The sequence below is a fragment of the Oncorhynchus kisutch genome, linkage group LG22 (assembly GCF_002021735.2).
Source record: "Oncorhynchus kisutch isolate 150728-3 linkage group LG22, Okis_V2, whole genome shotgun sequence".
Classification (NCBI taxonomy): domain Eukaryota; kingdom Metazoa; phylum Chordata; class Actinopteri; order Salmoniformes; family Salmonidae; genus Oncorhynchus; species Oncorhynchus kisutch.
The window spans coordinates 49,316,620-49,332,373 of record NC_034195.2 but is presented as its reverse complement, the minus strand read 5'-3'; the positions used below and the strand labels follow the sequence as shown (position 1 = coordinate 49,332,373).

Sequence of the window (15,754 nt, the reverse complement as noted above, 5' to 3'; positions counted from 1 at the left end):
CTGTCAAAGAAATTAAGTAATCAAATCCAAGTTCATTTGTCACGTGCACCGAATACAACAGGTGTAGTAGACCTTACAGTGAAATGCTAAATACAACAGGTGTAGTAGACCTTACAGTGAAATGCCGAATACAACAGGTGTAGTAGACCTTACAGTGAAATGCTGAATGCAACAGGTGTAGTAGACCTTACAGTGAAATGCCGAATACAACAGGTGTAGTAGACCTCACAGTGAAATGCTGAATACAACAGGTGTAGTAGACCTCACAGTGAAATGCAGAATACAACAGGTGTAGGTAGACCTTACAGTGAAATGCTGAATACAACAGGTGTAGTAGACCTTACAGTGAAATGCTGAATACAACAGGTGTAGTAGACCTGACAGTGAAATGCTGAATACAACAGGTGTAGTAGACCTGACAGTGAAATGCTGAATACAACAGGTGTAGTAGACCTTACAGTGAAATGCTGAATACAACAGGTGTAGTAGACCTGACAATGAAATGCTGAATGCAACAGGTGTAGTAGACCTTACAGTGAAATGCTGAATACAACAGGTGTAGTAGACCTTACAGTGAAATGCTGAATACAACAGGTGTAGTTGACCTTGCAGTGAAATGCTGAATACAACAGGTGTAGTAGACCTGACAGTGAAATGCTGAATACAACAGGTGTAGTAGACCTCACAGTGAAATGCTGAATACAACAGGTGTAGTAGACCTCACAGTGAAATGCTGAATACAACAGGTGTAGTAGACCTCACAGTGAAATGCTGAATACAACAGGTGTAGTAGACCTCACAGTGAAATGCTGAATACAACAGGTGTAGTAGACCTTACAGTGAAATGCTGAATACAACAGGTGTAGTAGACCTTACAGTGAAATGCTGAATACAACAGGTGTAGTAGACCTTACAGTGAAATGCTGAATACAACAGGTGTAGTAGACCTTACAGTGAAATGCTGAATACAACAGGTGTAGTAGACCTTACAGTGAAATGCTGAATACAACAGGTGTAGTAGACCTTACAGTGAAATGCTGAATACAACAGGTGTAGTAGACCTTACAGTGAAATGCTGAATACAACAGGTGTAGTAGACCTTACAGTGAAATGCTGAATACAACAGGTGTAGTAGACCTTACAGTGAAATGCTGAATACAACAGGTGTAGTAGACCTCACAGTGAAATGCTGAATACAACAGGTGTAGTAGACCTCACAGTGAAATGCTGAATACAACAGGTGTAGTAGACCTTACAGTGAAATGCTGAATACAACAGGTGTAGTAGACCTTACAGTGAAATGCTGAATACAACAGGTGTAGGTAGACCTTACAGTGAAATGCTGAATACAACAGGTGTAGTAGACCTTACAGTGAAATGCTGAATACAACAGGTGTAGTAGACCTTACAGTGAAATGCTGAATACAACAGGTGTAGTAGACCTTACAGTGAAATGCTGAATACAACAGGTGTAGTAGACCTGACAGTGAAATGCTGAATACAACAGGTGTAGTAGACCTCACAGTGAAATGCTTACTTACAGGCTCTAACCAATAGTGCAAAAAAGGAATTAGGTGAACAATAGGTAGGTAAAGAAATAAACAACAACTAATAAAAAAAAGTCATAACAAATAAAATGTTTAATCATTCCTGTTTATTTTTGTACTTGTCCCCCTCCAGTTGTACAAGCGCTTCAGCCTTCCAGGTAAACCTCCGGAGTCCATGGGAAGAGGTCGGGACTGGAGCGTGGACCTCATCCCAAAGTTCCTGATGGCCAATGGTAGGAAAGCAATATGGCATTCTAGATACAATACTGAGTGCAGGGTTGTGTTTATTAGCCACCACACGGGGGAGGGACTGGAACAGGAAGGGACGAACTGGCCCTGTCCAATAAGTAATGTTTTCCGTTGCATGCCCTAATGATCAGGTCTCTTTTCCTCTCTCGGCTGTACCCAGGTCAGCTGGTGAGGATGTTGCTGATCACTCAGGTGACCCGTTACCTGGACTTCAAGGTGATCGAGGGCAGCTTTGTCTACAAGAAGGGAGCCATCTACAAAGTGCCTGTCACTGAGACAGAGGCACTGGCCTCCAGTGAGTGTATATACACTAAGTGTACAAAACATTAAGAACACCTGCTCTTTCCATGACCGACTGACCAGGTGAAAGCTAAGATCCCTTCTTGATGTCACTTGTTAAATCCACTTCAATCAGTGTAGATGAAGGGGATGAGACCGTTTTTAAAGAAGGATTTTTAAGCCTTGAGACAATTGAGACATGGATTGTCTATGTGTGCCATTCAGAGGGTGAATGGGCAAGACAAACTATTTAAGTGCCTTTGAACGGGGTATGGTAGTAGGTGCCAGGCACACCGGTTTGTGTCAAGAACTGTAATGCTACTGGGTTTTTCACGCTCAACAGTTTCCCATGTGTATCAAGAATGGTTCACGACCCAAAGAACATCCAGCCAACTTGACACAACATGGGCCAGCATTCTTGTGGAATGCTTTCAACACCTTGTGGAGTCCATGCCCTGACAAATTGAGGCTGTTCTGAGAACAATAGGAAGGTGTTCTTAATGTTTTGTACACTCAGTGTATATCAATGGCATTCTCAGATGCTTATTCCTATAATATAATGCCATTAAGCACAAAGATACTTACAGTACAGTGAGTGCATACATTTGTTGGTATGTATATGCTATCTTCTCGGTTGGTTATTTGTGGATGACCTATGCTCCCCAAGGAGAAAAAGTTAAGTCTAGTAAGTCGTATTCTATTAACTTATGCTATAGCTATACCACTTAACCAAAGCTTTTATCCCAAGAAACGTACCGTATTTCTAAGCGCATCCATTTGTTTTGTATGTGTATGTGACCCCCACAGGAATGAAATCCACAATTGAACCCACAACCACACAGGACCACATTCTTAGTCTAATTTCAGACCACAGCAGATTTTTCTATTTCTGTCTGACTGACTTTCCTGACACCTCAGGTTTGATGGGGATTTTTGAGAAGAGGCGGTTTAGGAACTTCTTGATCTTCGTTGCCAACTACGACACGAAAGATCCCAAAACCATGGATGGTGTCGACCCCAACAAGTCGTCGATGCGTGCCCTGTACAAGAAGTTCAGCCTGGGCCAGGATGTGATGGACTTCACTGGTCATGCCCTCGCTCTCTACAGGACAGACGAGTAAGTGGCTTTGTCTGAAATAAGACAAATATAGGCACCCACATTATTATAATAATGATATGTGTGGATGTTTCTTGTGTATCAGCGTTACTATACATGTGGATGTTTCTTGTGTATCAGCGTTACTATACATGTGGATGTTTCTTGTGTATCAGCGTTACTATACATGTGGATGTTTCTTGTGTATCAGCGTTACTATACATGTGGATGTTTCTTGTGTATCAGCGTTACTATACATGTGGATGTTTCTTGAGGTTTTATTTGGTGTTTTATTTATTGTGAGAGCTCGGGGTGAGTACGATGTTTGTCCTCGACACTATTAGAAAGTTGAATGATGGGAATTAATAGGAAGGGAGACTGTCCACTGTGTTCAGGCAGGTACACATAATTAAAGGGGTGTCAAATCTAAAATATGTAACATTTATAAGCATTTTTGATGTCTTATTCGTGAACATTTTAACAAAGTAACTGTGTTACAATCTAGTATTTGTGTGATCTCTCAGCTACCTGGATCAGCCCTGCATCAACACTATCAATAGGATCAAACTGTACAGTGAGTCTCTGGCCAGATATGGCAAGAGTCCTTACCTCTACCCTCTCTACGGCCTGGGGGAGCTGCCACAAGGCTTTGCCAGGTAAGATGACTTTCTCCGTATTATGTAGTTGTTCCTGATTAATCAAGAATTCCTGCTTTTCTGACGCTATCGTTTTCAGTACATACTAGAGTTGAAGTTAACCTACTCCCAAACCAATATCCTACTGATTTCAGTTGTTCTGATCGTATAAATCATTCTAGTTCTGTGGTTCTGATCACATCCCTGATTTGACTGTTTTTTTTTTGCCTTTTGCTTAACTAACCCATCCCATGCTCCACCATTCACCAGTGTCTTTGACTTGACTTCTCTCCCTCTAGGTTGAGCGCTATCTATGGTGGCACCTACATGCTGAACAAGCCCATAGAGGAGATTGTTATGGAGAATGGAAAGGTGGTGGGGGTCAAGTCAGAGGGAGAGGTGAGTTTTTGTCACATTTTTATGTTATAATTAAGCAATAAGACCTGACCTGTGATTATATGGCCAATATACCACGGCTAAGGGCTGATCTTATGTATGACGCAACTCGGAGTGTCTGGACACAGCCCATAGCCATGGTATGTTGGCAATATATCACAAACCCCCGAGGTGCCTTACTGCTATTATAAACTGGTTACCAACTTAGTTAGAGCAGTACAAATATCTTTGGGATTCATACCCGTGGTATCGGGTCTGATATATTTTTGGTCATGTAGTGTATGCGGACACCTGCTCGTTGGCATTAATATGGAGTTGGTCCCATCAAAAACAGCCCCAGACCATTATTCCTCCTCCACCAAAATGTACAGTTGGCACTATGCTTTCGGACAGGTAGCGTTCTCCTGGCATCCGCCAAACCCAGATTTGTCCAGTCGGAGTGCCAGATGGTGAAGAGTGATTCATCACTCCAGAGAACGTGTTTCCACTGCTCCAGAGTCCAATGGCGGTGCGCTTTACACCACTCCAGCCGATGCTTGGCATTGTGCATGGTGATCTTAGGCCTGTGTGCTGCTGCTTGGCCATGGAAACCCATTACATGAATCTCCCGACGAACAGTTCATGTGCTGACATTGCTTCCAGTTGCAGTTTGGAACTCTATAGTGAGTGTTGCAACCGAGGACAGACGATTTTTAACGCACCACGCGTTTCAGCACTTAGCGGTCCCGTTCTGTGAGCTTGTGTGGCCTACCGCTTTGCGGCTGAGCCGTTGTTGCTCCTAGACATTTCCATTCACAATAACAGCACTTACAGTTGACCAGGGTAGCTCTAGCAGGGCAGAAATTTGACGAACTGACTTGTTGGAAAGGTGGCATCCTATGACTGTGGCGCGTTGAAAGTGACTGAGCTCTTCAGTAAGGCCATTCTACTGCCAATGTTTGTCTATGGAGGTTGCATGGCTGTGTGCTCAATTTTATTATACCTGTCAGCAACAAGTGTGGCTGAAATAGCCAAATCCATTCATTTGAAGGGGGTCCAGATACATTTGGCTGATAGCCGTGATACAGTATATATACAATCAGCATTCAGGGCTTGAACCACCCAGTTTATAATGATTGTTTTCTATTAGTTCCTCACGGTGAATGTCTTTTGGCAGTGTTTACAACTGACAAAATTTGAATGGTTCCAGATGGCGGTTCGCCATCTCTTACATGGTGCCGACAGAGATGGTTGCATCGCGTTCTTAGGAAACTATGCAGTATTTTTTTATGTATTATTTTTTACACTGTTACCCCAGGAAATCTTAAGTCTTATTACAGACAGCCGGGAAGAACTGTTGGATATAAGAGAGACGTCAACTTACCAACATTACCACCAGGAATACGGCTTTCCCGAAGCGGATCCTCTGTTTGGTCCACCACCCAGGACAATTGATCGGATCCCAGTAGGCGACCCAAAACAACGGCGCCGCAGAGGGGGCAGACGGAGAGGTCTTCTGGTCAGGCTCCGTCGACGGGCATATCGCTCACTGCTCCCGAGTATAGTACTCGCCAATGTTCAGTCTCTCTTGACAACAAGGTAGACTAAATTCGAGCAAGGGTTGCCTTCCAGAGAGACTTCAGAGATTGTAACATTCTCTGTTTCACGGAAACATGGCTCAGTCGGGATACATTATCAGAGTCGGTACAGCCACCCGGTTTCTTCACGCATCGCGCCGACAGAAACAAACATCTCTCTGGTAAGAAGAAGGGTGGGGGTGTATGCCTTATGATTAACGAGTCGTGGTGTGATCATAGCAACATACAGGAACTCAAGTCTTTGTTCACCTGACCTAGAATTCCTTACGATCAAATGCCGACCGCATTATATACCAAGAGAATTCTCTTCGATTTTAATCACAGCCGTGTATCCCCCCCCCCCCCCCCCCCAAGCAGACACCTCAATGGCCCTGAACAAACTTTATTTGACTCTATGTAAACTGGAAACCATATATCCTGAGGCTGCATTTATTGTAGCTGGATATTTTAACAAAGCTAATCTGAAAACAAGGCTCCCTAAATTTTATCAGCATATTGAACTCGCGACCCGGGCTGGCAAAACTCTGGATCATTGTTACTCTAACTTCTGCGACGCATACAAAGCCCTCCCTCCTTTCCACAAATCTGACCATGACTCCATTTTGTTGCTCCCAGCCTATAGACAGAAACTAAAACAGGAAACGTCCTTGCTCAGGTCTGTTCAACGCTGGTCCGACCAATCTGATTCCACGCTTCAAGATTGCTTCGATCACATGGACTGGGATATGTTCCGGATAGCCTCAAACAACAACATTGATGTATATGCTGATTCGGTGAGCGAGTTTATTAGCAAGTGCATCGGTGATGTTGTATCCACGGTGACTATTAAAACCTTCCCCAACCAGAAACTGTGGATTGATGGCAGCATTTGTGCAAAACTGAAAGCGCGAACCACTGCTTTTAATCATGGCAAAGCGACCCGAAACATGACCGAATACAAACAGTGTCGCTATTCCCTCCCCAAGGCAATCAAACAAGCTAAGCGTCAGTACAGAGACAAAGTAGAGTCGCAATTCAACGGCTCAGACACGAGGTATGTGGCAGGGTTTACAGTCAATCACAGATTACAAAAAAAACTGCCCCGTCACAGACCAGGATGTCTTGCTCCCAGACAGACCAAACAACTGCTTTTCTCACTTTGAGGACAATACAGTGCCACTGACAGGCCCTCTACCAAAACCTGTGGGCTCTCCTCCACCGCAGCCAATGTGTGTAAAACATTTAAATGTGTTAACCCTCGCAAGGCTGCCGGCCCAGACGGCATCCCTAGCCGCTTCCTCAGAACATGCACAGACCAGCTGGCTGGTGTGTTTACGGACCCTATCATAGTCTGCTATCCTAGTCTGCTGTTCCCACATGCATCAAGAGGGCCACCATTGTTTCTGTTCCCAAGAAAGCTAAGGTAACTGAGCTAAACAACTATCACTAGCACTCACTTCCAGCATCATGAAGTGCACTACCTGACACCCTAGACCAAATCCAATTTGCTTACCGCACCAATAGGTCCACAGACGACACAATCACAATCACACTGCCCTAACCCATCTGGACAAGAAGAATGCCTATGTAAGAATGCTGTTCATTGATTACAGCTCAGCATTTAACACCATAGTACCCTCCAAACTCGTCATTAAGCTCGAGACCCTGGGTCTCGACCCCGCCCTGTGCAACTGGGTCCTGGACTTTCTGACGGGGCGCCCCCAGGTGGTGAGGGTAGGAAACAACATCTCCACCCCGCTGATCCTCAACACTGGGGCCCCACAAGGGTGCGTTCTCAGCCCTCTCCTGTACTCCCTGTTCACCCATGACTGCGTGGCCATGCACGGCTCCAACTCAATCATCAAATTTGCAGATGACACGACAGTCTTAGGCTTGATTACCAACAAAGACGAGACGGCCTACAGGGAGGAGGTGAGGGCCCTCGGAGTGTGGTGTCAGGAAAATAACCTCACACTCAATGTCAACAAAACAAAGGAGATGATCGTGGACTTCAGGAAACAGCAGAGAGATCACCCCCCTATCCACATCGACGGGACAGTAGTAGTGGAGAAGGTGGAATTCGTTTTTTTGTTCCTCGGCGTACACATCACAGACAAACTGTTTTGGTCCACCCACAACCTCAGGAGGCTGAAGAAATTTGTCTTGTCACTGAAAACACTCACAAACTTTTACAGTTGCACAATCGAGAGCATCCTGACGGGCTGTATCACCGCCTGGTACGGCAACTGCTCCGCCCACAACCGTAAGGCTCTCCAGAGGGTAGTGAGGTCTGCACAACGCATCACCAGGGGCAAACTACTTGCCCTTCAGGACACCTAAACCACCCGATGTCATTGGAAGGCCAAAAAAATCATCAAGGACAACAACTGCCCGAGCCACTGTCTGTTCACCCCGCTATCATCCAGAAGGCGAGGTCAGTACAGGTGCATCAAAGCTGGGACCGAGAGAATGAAAACAGCTTCTATGTCAAGGACCTCGGACTGTTAAACAGCCATTACTAACATTGAGTGGCTGCTGCCAACATACTGACTCAATCTCTATCTCAAGGCCATCAGACTGTTAAACAGCCATTACTAACATGGAGTGGCTGCTGCCAACATACTGACTCAACTCTAGCCACTCTAATAATAAAAAAATGGATGTAATAAATGCATCACTAGTCACTTTAAACAATGCCACGTTTTATAATGTTAACATACCCTACATTACTCATATGTATATACTGTACTCTATACCATCTACTGCATCTTACCTATGCCGCACGGCCATCGCTCGTCCATGTATTTATATGTACATATTCTTATTCATTCCTTTACACTTGTGGATATAAGGTAGTTGTTGTGAAATTGTTAGATTACTTGTTAGATATTACTGCACGGTCGGAACTAAAAGCACAAGACAAGCATTTCACTACACTCGTATTAACATCTGCTAACCCTGAACCTATCCTAAACCCACCCTCACCTGAAGTATAAACTCTAAACGCTACCATCTCGCCTTTCCTCTCCAGATAGCCCGCTGTAAGCAGCTGATCTGTGACCCCAGCTACATCATGGACAGAGTCAGCAAGGTCGGCCAAGTGGTCCGTATCATCTGTGTCATGAGCCACCCCATCAAGAACACCGGCGACGTCAACTCCTGCCAGATCATCATCCCTCAGATCCAGGTCAACAGGAAACATGGTGAGACCCCTGGATACTAGGGTACCTAGCCTACATAAGGACATCGTAACACATTTATAACCCATACATACCCACATTCATAAGCAGTACATGAGCATTTCATCAATTCTTGTGTGTGTGAAATTAAGTTGCCACTGTTGTGATTTTTTTTGAATGGCATCGTCTGTGTTCATTCGGCACCAAACGGAGGAAAACAGAAACAGGGATGGTCTACCTGGAAGAAACGCAGATGTTTATTTTTGTGCTTTTTTTTTTCTGTTTTCAAAACGTTTTGCTACTTTTTTACACCCTACTGAACACAAGGCGGTGGAGCTTAGTTGAGGGTGTTTGTCACTGGTCTGGTCTCACTGGTCTCTTGTGTGTTTTTTTTTGTCACAGACATCTACGTGTGTATGATCTCCTCGGCCCACAACGTGGCAGCGCAGGGCAAGTACATTGCCATCGCCAGCAGCGTAGTGGAGACCAACGACCCAGAGAAGGAACTCAAGCCAGCCCTGGATCTCCTGGAACCCATTGAACAGAAGTAGGCTTTTGATTCTATGTTGCTATACTGTACTCTACTATAAGATACACTGTTATACTACTGTACTGTTACACTAGTGTCTAGTTAGTAAAGGGTCTTCACTGACATTTTCAACCGATCCCTGACCCGGTCTGTAATACCAACTTGTTTTGAGTAGACCACCATAGTCCATGTGTCCAAGAATGCCAAGGTAACCTACCTAAATACATTTCATCTCAGTTTTTCACAATTCCTGAAATTTAATCCTAGTAAAAAAATCCTTGTTTTAGGTCAGTTAGGATCACCACTTTATTTTAAGAATGTGAAATGTCAAAATAATAGTTGAGAGAATGATTTATCTCAGCTTTTATTTCTTTCATCACATTCCCAGTGGGTCAGAAGTTTACATACACTCAATTAGTATTTGGTAGCATTTCCTTTAAATTGTTTAACTTGGGTCAAACGTTTTGGGTAGCCTTCCACAAGTTTCCCACATTAAGTTTGGTGAATTTTGGCCCATTCCTCCAGACAGGGCTGGTGGAGACGTGCTAGAGACGTGACCCAGTCATTCAGTCTTTTTGTTCTGCATCTATGGACACAGCCTATGGAACACCGTTTGGGTCTTGTCAAAAAAGATACACGTCAAATAACACAATTTTACGTGTCAAATAAGATTGTTGGCCAATCAGGACCTGAATATAACTACACGTCACATAATTTAACGCATTTATTATTATTTTTACATAGTGTAATCAATGTGTAATAACTATCACTCATATTTCATATGTCACAAAGATTCATCCATCTGTTTCAGTAGCAATATAGTTAGCTAGCTAACTATATATAGCTAGCTAACTATATATAGCTAGCTGTCATCATCTAAAATAACCCTAATTTATAAGACAGTTCTTAGTTGCGGCAGCGTAGCCTAGTGGTTAGAGCATTGGGCAAGTAACCGGAAGGTTGTGAGTTCAAACCCCCGAGCTGACAAGGTACAAATCTGTCGTTCTGCCCCTGAACAGGCAGTTAACCCACTGTTCCCAGGCCGTCATTGAAAATAAGAATGTGTTCTTAACTGACTTGCCTGGTTAAATAAAGGTAAAATTACAAATAAAAAATAAAAAAAATAAAATGGTGGGCGGATCCATTTATGTGAAGCTAGCCACAATAGTGGACTTTATGGTTAGCCTTCAAAATAAAACTATGTCATTGACAGTGATGCAAATAAATAGTAGAATTATGCCATCATTTAATAGATCATGCTAAATGAGGTTGGAATGTTTATATAAAATCAACAAAAGACAGTAATTTGTTAATTTTACAAAATTCTGTTGAAATCACACTGACAGTATTATACTTTAGAATTGTATTTGGGGAATACTTATTTCACTGCACAGCCTTACCTATGGATTGTGGATCAATGACTTAGGGTATCAGTCTACTCAGTGACACCCAGAGAACATTAGTGTTCTCTTATTGCGGGACTCTGAAACAACTGGGAATCTAGCCACATTTATTTTCAACCTATGTGTATTGAACACTATTCCAGAGGAAAAACAATACTGCGTGGATGTTTTGGAGTCTGATAACTGAGGAGGATGTTGGGGGGGAATATATTGGGTGTTGAGTAGACTGATACCCCATTTCATTGATCCTCAATCCTTAGTTAAAGCTGTACAGTGCAATATGAATGTCAATACACACAATAGGCTGACTGGGGAGGTGATTTCCCACGATAAGAGCTACAACGCTAATATTTGCGTAAAAACTCTTCACAGTCGTGTTCTGTGGGTGTCACAGAGTAGACTCACATTCCAACCTTGTTTAACATGATCTAGTCTAAATATGGCATAATTCCACCAATTGTAACCTTCTGCATCACTTTCAAATAGGTACTTTTATTTTGAAGTTCCACTATTGTGCCTAATCCTTATTGTGGCTAGCTTCACAACACATAACCCGGTCCGGTCGAACCTCACTAGCCAGATGAAGCGAGCTGGCTGCTTATCATGTTCGCTTTGGGCAACAGGGTTTAAGTAGCTGGCTAGCTAGTTACATTTCAATAGGCGAACAACAATTGACTACCTAGCTAATACTTACAAGGATTCCTAAATCATTGCTAAGAATAATGAAAATTACTGCATTTTCTACTGGTGATTTTGTTTTTAGGCTGGTTGTATTGGCGCTAGCTAGGTACCAAGCTAAAGCTAGCTAGCTACCCCAGAAGTTGCGGTCTAACAAATAATGCCTAATTCAATTCAAGGGGATTTATTGTCATGGGAAACATGTGTTAACATTGCCAAAGCAAGTGAGGTAGATAATATACAAAAGTGAAATAATCAATAAAAATGAACAGTAAACATTACACATACAGAAGTTTCAAAACAATAAAGACATTAAAAATGTCATTATGTGTGTGTGTGTATATATATATATATACACAGTGTTGTAACAATGTACAAATGGTTAAAGTAAACAAGGGAATTATTACCAACGCGTTATTGTAAAAATTGTTCGTGGCGTTGTGGTGGTGTTTTGTTTGTTTGCAGACTTGTTGTTGTTGTACAGCATTGACAGTGCTACTGATAGTGGTGGAGCTTGGCTTGCACACACAACGTTTCAATAATATAACGGTGTAATTTGACGTTTAACAACCCAGAGTCATTCACTCCAAATGTTCCATTGCTATACTGCTAGCTAGCCAACTACGGCTAACTCAGGCACGTCAACAAAGTGCAGCCAGAATAACAGCAAAGTAGCCGCATTTGTTCAAGCTGTTTTCTAGTGTCATTTTTATTTGCATACATCCATAACAATGAGGTGCAATTTCGCCTGGCTTTAGAAAGTGTTCTGACAAGTGAGCACATTGTTTGTTCAGAGGAGCTAGCCAACAACACAGCTAACACTATCACTTCAAACTGAAGCTGGAAAGACTGCAAACTAGCTGCACTTTGTATCGTTGTAACTTTTTTTTCAATTAACATTTCTTTGTACAGTATATCAGAAAAGTGAGTACACCCCTCACAATTTTGTAAATATTTGAGTATATCTTTTCATGTGACAACACTGAAGAAATTACACTTTGCTACAATGTAAAGTAGTGAGTGTACAGCTTGAAAAACAGTGTAAATTTGCTGTCCCTTCAAAATAACTCAACACACAGCCATTAATGTCTAAACTGCTGGCAACAAAATTGAGTACACCCCTAACTGAACATGTCCAAATTGGGCCCAATTAGCCATTTTCCCTCCCCGGTGTCATGTGACTCGTTAGTGTTACAAGGTCTCCGGTGTGAATGGGGAGTAGGTGTGTTAAATTTGGTGTCAAATTTGCTCTCACACTCCCTCATACTGACTGGTCACTGGAAGTTCAACATGGCACCTCATGGCAAAGAACTCTCTGAGGATCTGAAAAAAAGAATTGTTGCTCTAGATAAAGATGGCCTGGGCTATAAGAAGATTGCCAAGACCCTGAAACTGAGCTGCAGCACGGTGGCCAAGACCATATAGCGGTTTAACTGGACAGGTTCCACTCAGAACAGGCCTTGCCATGGTCGACCAAAGAAGTTGAGTGCACGTGCTCAACGTCATATCCAGAGGTTGTCTTTGGGAAATAGACGTATGAGTGCTGCCAGCATTGCTGCAGAGGTTTAAGGGGTGGGGGGTCAGCCTGTCAGTGCTCAGACCATACGCCGTACACTGCATCAAATTGGTCTGCATGGCTGTTGTCCCAGAAGGAAGCCTCTTCTAAAGATGATGCACAAGAAAGCCCGCAAACAGTTTGCTGAAGACAAGCAGACTAAGGACATGGATTACTGGAACCATGTCCTGTGGTCTGATGAGACCAAGATAAACTTATTTGGTTCAGATGGTGTCAAGCGTGTGTGGCAGCAACCAGGTGAGGAGTACAAAGACAAGTGTGTCTTGCCTACAGTCAAGCATGGTGGTGGGAATGTCATGGTCTGGGGCTGCATGAGTGCTGCCAGCACTGGGGAGCTACAGTTCATTGAGGGAACCATGAATGCCAACATGTACTGTGACATACTGAAGCAGAGCATGATCCCCTCCCTTCGGAGACTGGGGCGCAGGGCAGTATTCCAACATGATTATGACCCCAAACACACCTCCAAGATGACCACTGCCTTGCTAAAGAAGCTGAGGGTAAAGGTGATGGACTGGCCAAGCATGTCTCCAGTCCTAAACCCTATTGAGCATCTGTGGGGCATCCTCAAAAGTAGGTGGAGAAGTGCAAGGTCTCTAACATCCACCAGCTCCGTGATGTCGTCATGGAGGAGTGGAAGAGGACTCCAGTGGCAACCTGTGAAGCTCTGGTGAACTCCATGCCCAAGAGGGTTAAGGCAGTGCTGGAAAATGATGGTGGCCGCACAAAATATTGACACTTTGGGCCCAATTTGGACATTTTCACTTAGGGGTGTACTCACTTTTGTTGCCAGAGGTTTAATCATGAATGGCTGTGTGTTGAGTTATTTTGAGGGGACACATGAAAAGATAACCTCAAATATACCTCAAATGTACTCACTTTTGTGATTATACTGTATATATGCATAAAAATAAGGCCAGTTGATTCATGATTTGACTGGCTGAAAAACGCTGCCTGACTGTCTGTCTCGTCTGACTCCCAACACGTTCATTACTCTGGGACAGCTGGAGATCAAATTTGAATATTGAAACCATGTTGCAAATGTCGGAGAGACAGACCGCAATGTTTATACAAATCTCCGCTGTTGAAGACTGTTGGTCTAAAAGAAATGTGAGAGAATGTCTAGATGTTTTTTATAGTGGACAACAGCTAGTCTAAAAGAAATGTGAGATAATGTCTAGATGTTTTTTATAGTGGAGATCAAGTTTCTAAATTGCCTGGCTGGGCTGATGAGACAGTGGATCGTGCAGTCAGATGGAACAGAGTAAATAGATTTAGCTGGTGGTAACTTGTGGAATAGACACCGGCTGGAATGCGGTTTAAACCAATCAGCATTCAGGATTAGACCCACTCGTTTGGTAAAGGGAATTATAAACTGGGTGGTTCGAGCCCTGAATGCTGATTGGCTGACAGCCATGGTATATCAGACCATATACCACGGGTACGGCAAAACATTTTTACTACTCTAATTACATTGGTAACCAGTTTATAATAGCAATACGGCACCTCAGCGTTTGTGGTGTAATGGCCAATATACCACGGCTAAGGGCTGTGTCCAGGCACTCCACATTACGTCGTGCCTAAGAACAGCCCTTAGACCGTGGTATATTGGCCATATACCACACCACCTCGGGCCTTATTGCTTAAATAATGCATGCTCTAGAATGCCCTTCAAGCCAATGAGAAACAAGTATTCAAAAATGCCATGGTACGAACTGTTTTTTACTACTAGCACAGGGGCTCATCACTGGAACACAATGCTGTAAATACTGTTTTCACACTACTGAGATGTACTGCACTGACCTGGTAACATATCCTCCATTCGTTGATGTTTTCTGACCCTGTTCAAATCTTCTCTCCTCACAGATTTGTGAGCGTCAGTGATCAATATGCACCAACTGACATGGGAAAAGACAGCCAGGTGAGTGAACTAGTCCTAATCGTCATGTTGGCCTTCATTTTATTTATTAAATTGTTTTTAAATACATGGTCAAAATGTATTTTTCCCTTCTATGCTTCTGGGATATCTATGCAGATATTTATTTCACGTACGTATGATGCAACAACCCACTTTGAGACCACCTGTGACGACATCAAGGACATCTACGAGCGTGCGATGGGCACGGAGTTTGACTTTGCAGAGATGGAGCGCACGAAGAACGACATCTTTGGAGACGCTGGTGATCAGTGATAGTATAACCAACATGTCCAGACAACTCCCAAATCTTAACAAACTGGTTTATAATCCAAATGTATTGTTGGAATCTGTATCTATGACCCTTTAAAACAATGGAAATAAATTTTGTAGAAAAAAGGAGAATGAAATATGTTTTACTAATAAACGAACGATTTGTGATGGCTGCGTTTTGTAGGCTATTTGCTTGACAGTTAGTTAAAAACATGCAATTATCACATTGCGTGACATCATGAAGGTTTCTTCACTTTCTGACAAATGTGAATGTCGACAAATAAATGGTTTTATTCGGGTTTATACATAGACAATATAAATGTGATATAAATTGTATTTTTTACATAAGGCACTATTCTGTTGTTTAAAGTGAAATAAAGATGTATTTTACCTGGGATGGAGAAAAGAGCCATGGTCACTTTTCTTTTTTGTTGCATGTATGT

General features: G+C 42.9%; 1 protein-coding gene across 1 annotated transcript in view; it reads left to right on the top strand.

Annotated features, from left to right (window-relative positions):
• LOC109867242 (rab GDP dissociation inhibitor beta) overlaps positions 1 to 15,719 on the top strand; it is a 17,499-nt gene extending 1,780 nt beyond the window's left edge. The window contains exons 3-11 of the mRNA XM_020456286.2: positions 1,681 to 1,780; positions 1,957 to 2,091; positions 2,994 to 3,192; positions 3,696 to 3,827; positions 4,106 to 4,205; positions 8,790 to 8,961; positions 9,340 to 9,484; positions 14,990 to 15,044; positions 15,159 to 15,719. Of these exons, the coding sequence (XP_020311875.1) occupies positions 1,681 to 1,780; positions 1,957 to 2,091; positions 2,994 to 3,192; positions 3,696 to 3,827; positions 4,106 to 4,205; positions 8,790 to 8,961; positions 9,340 to 9,484; positions 14,990 to 15,044; positions 15,159 to 15,314 (1,194 nt within the window). The 3' untranslated portion in view covers positions 15,315 to 15,719. The remainder of the gene's footprint in view (positions 1 to 1,680; positions 1,781 to 1,956; positions 2,092 to 2,993; positions 3,193 to 3,695; positions 3,828 to 4,105; positions 4,206 to 8,789; positions 8,962 to 9,339; positions 9,485 to 14,989; positions 15,045 to 15,158) is intronic.
• Positions 15,720 to 15,754: the final 35 nt, after the last annotated feature.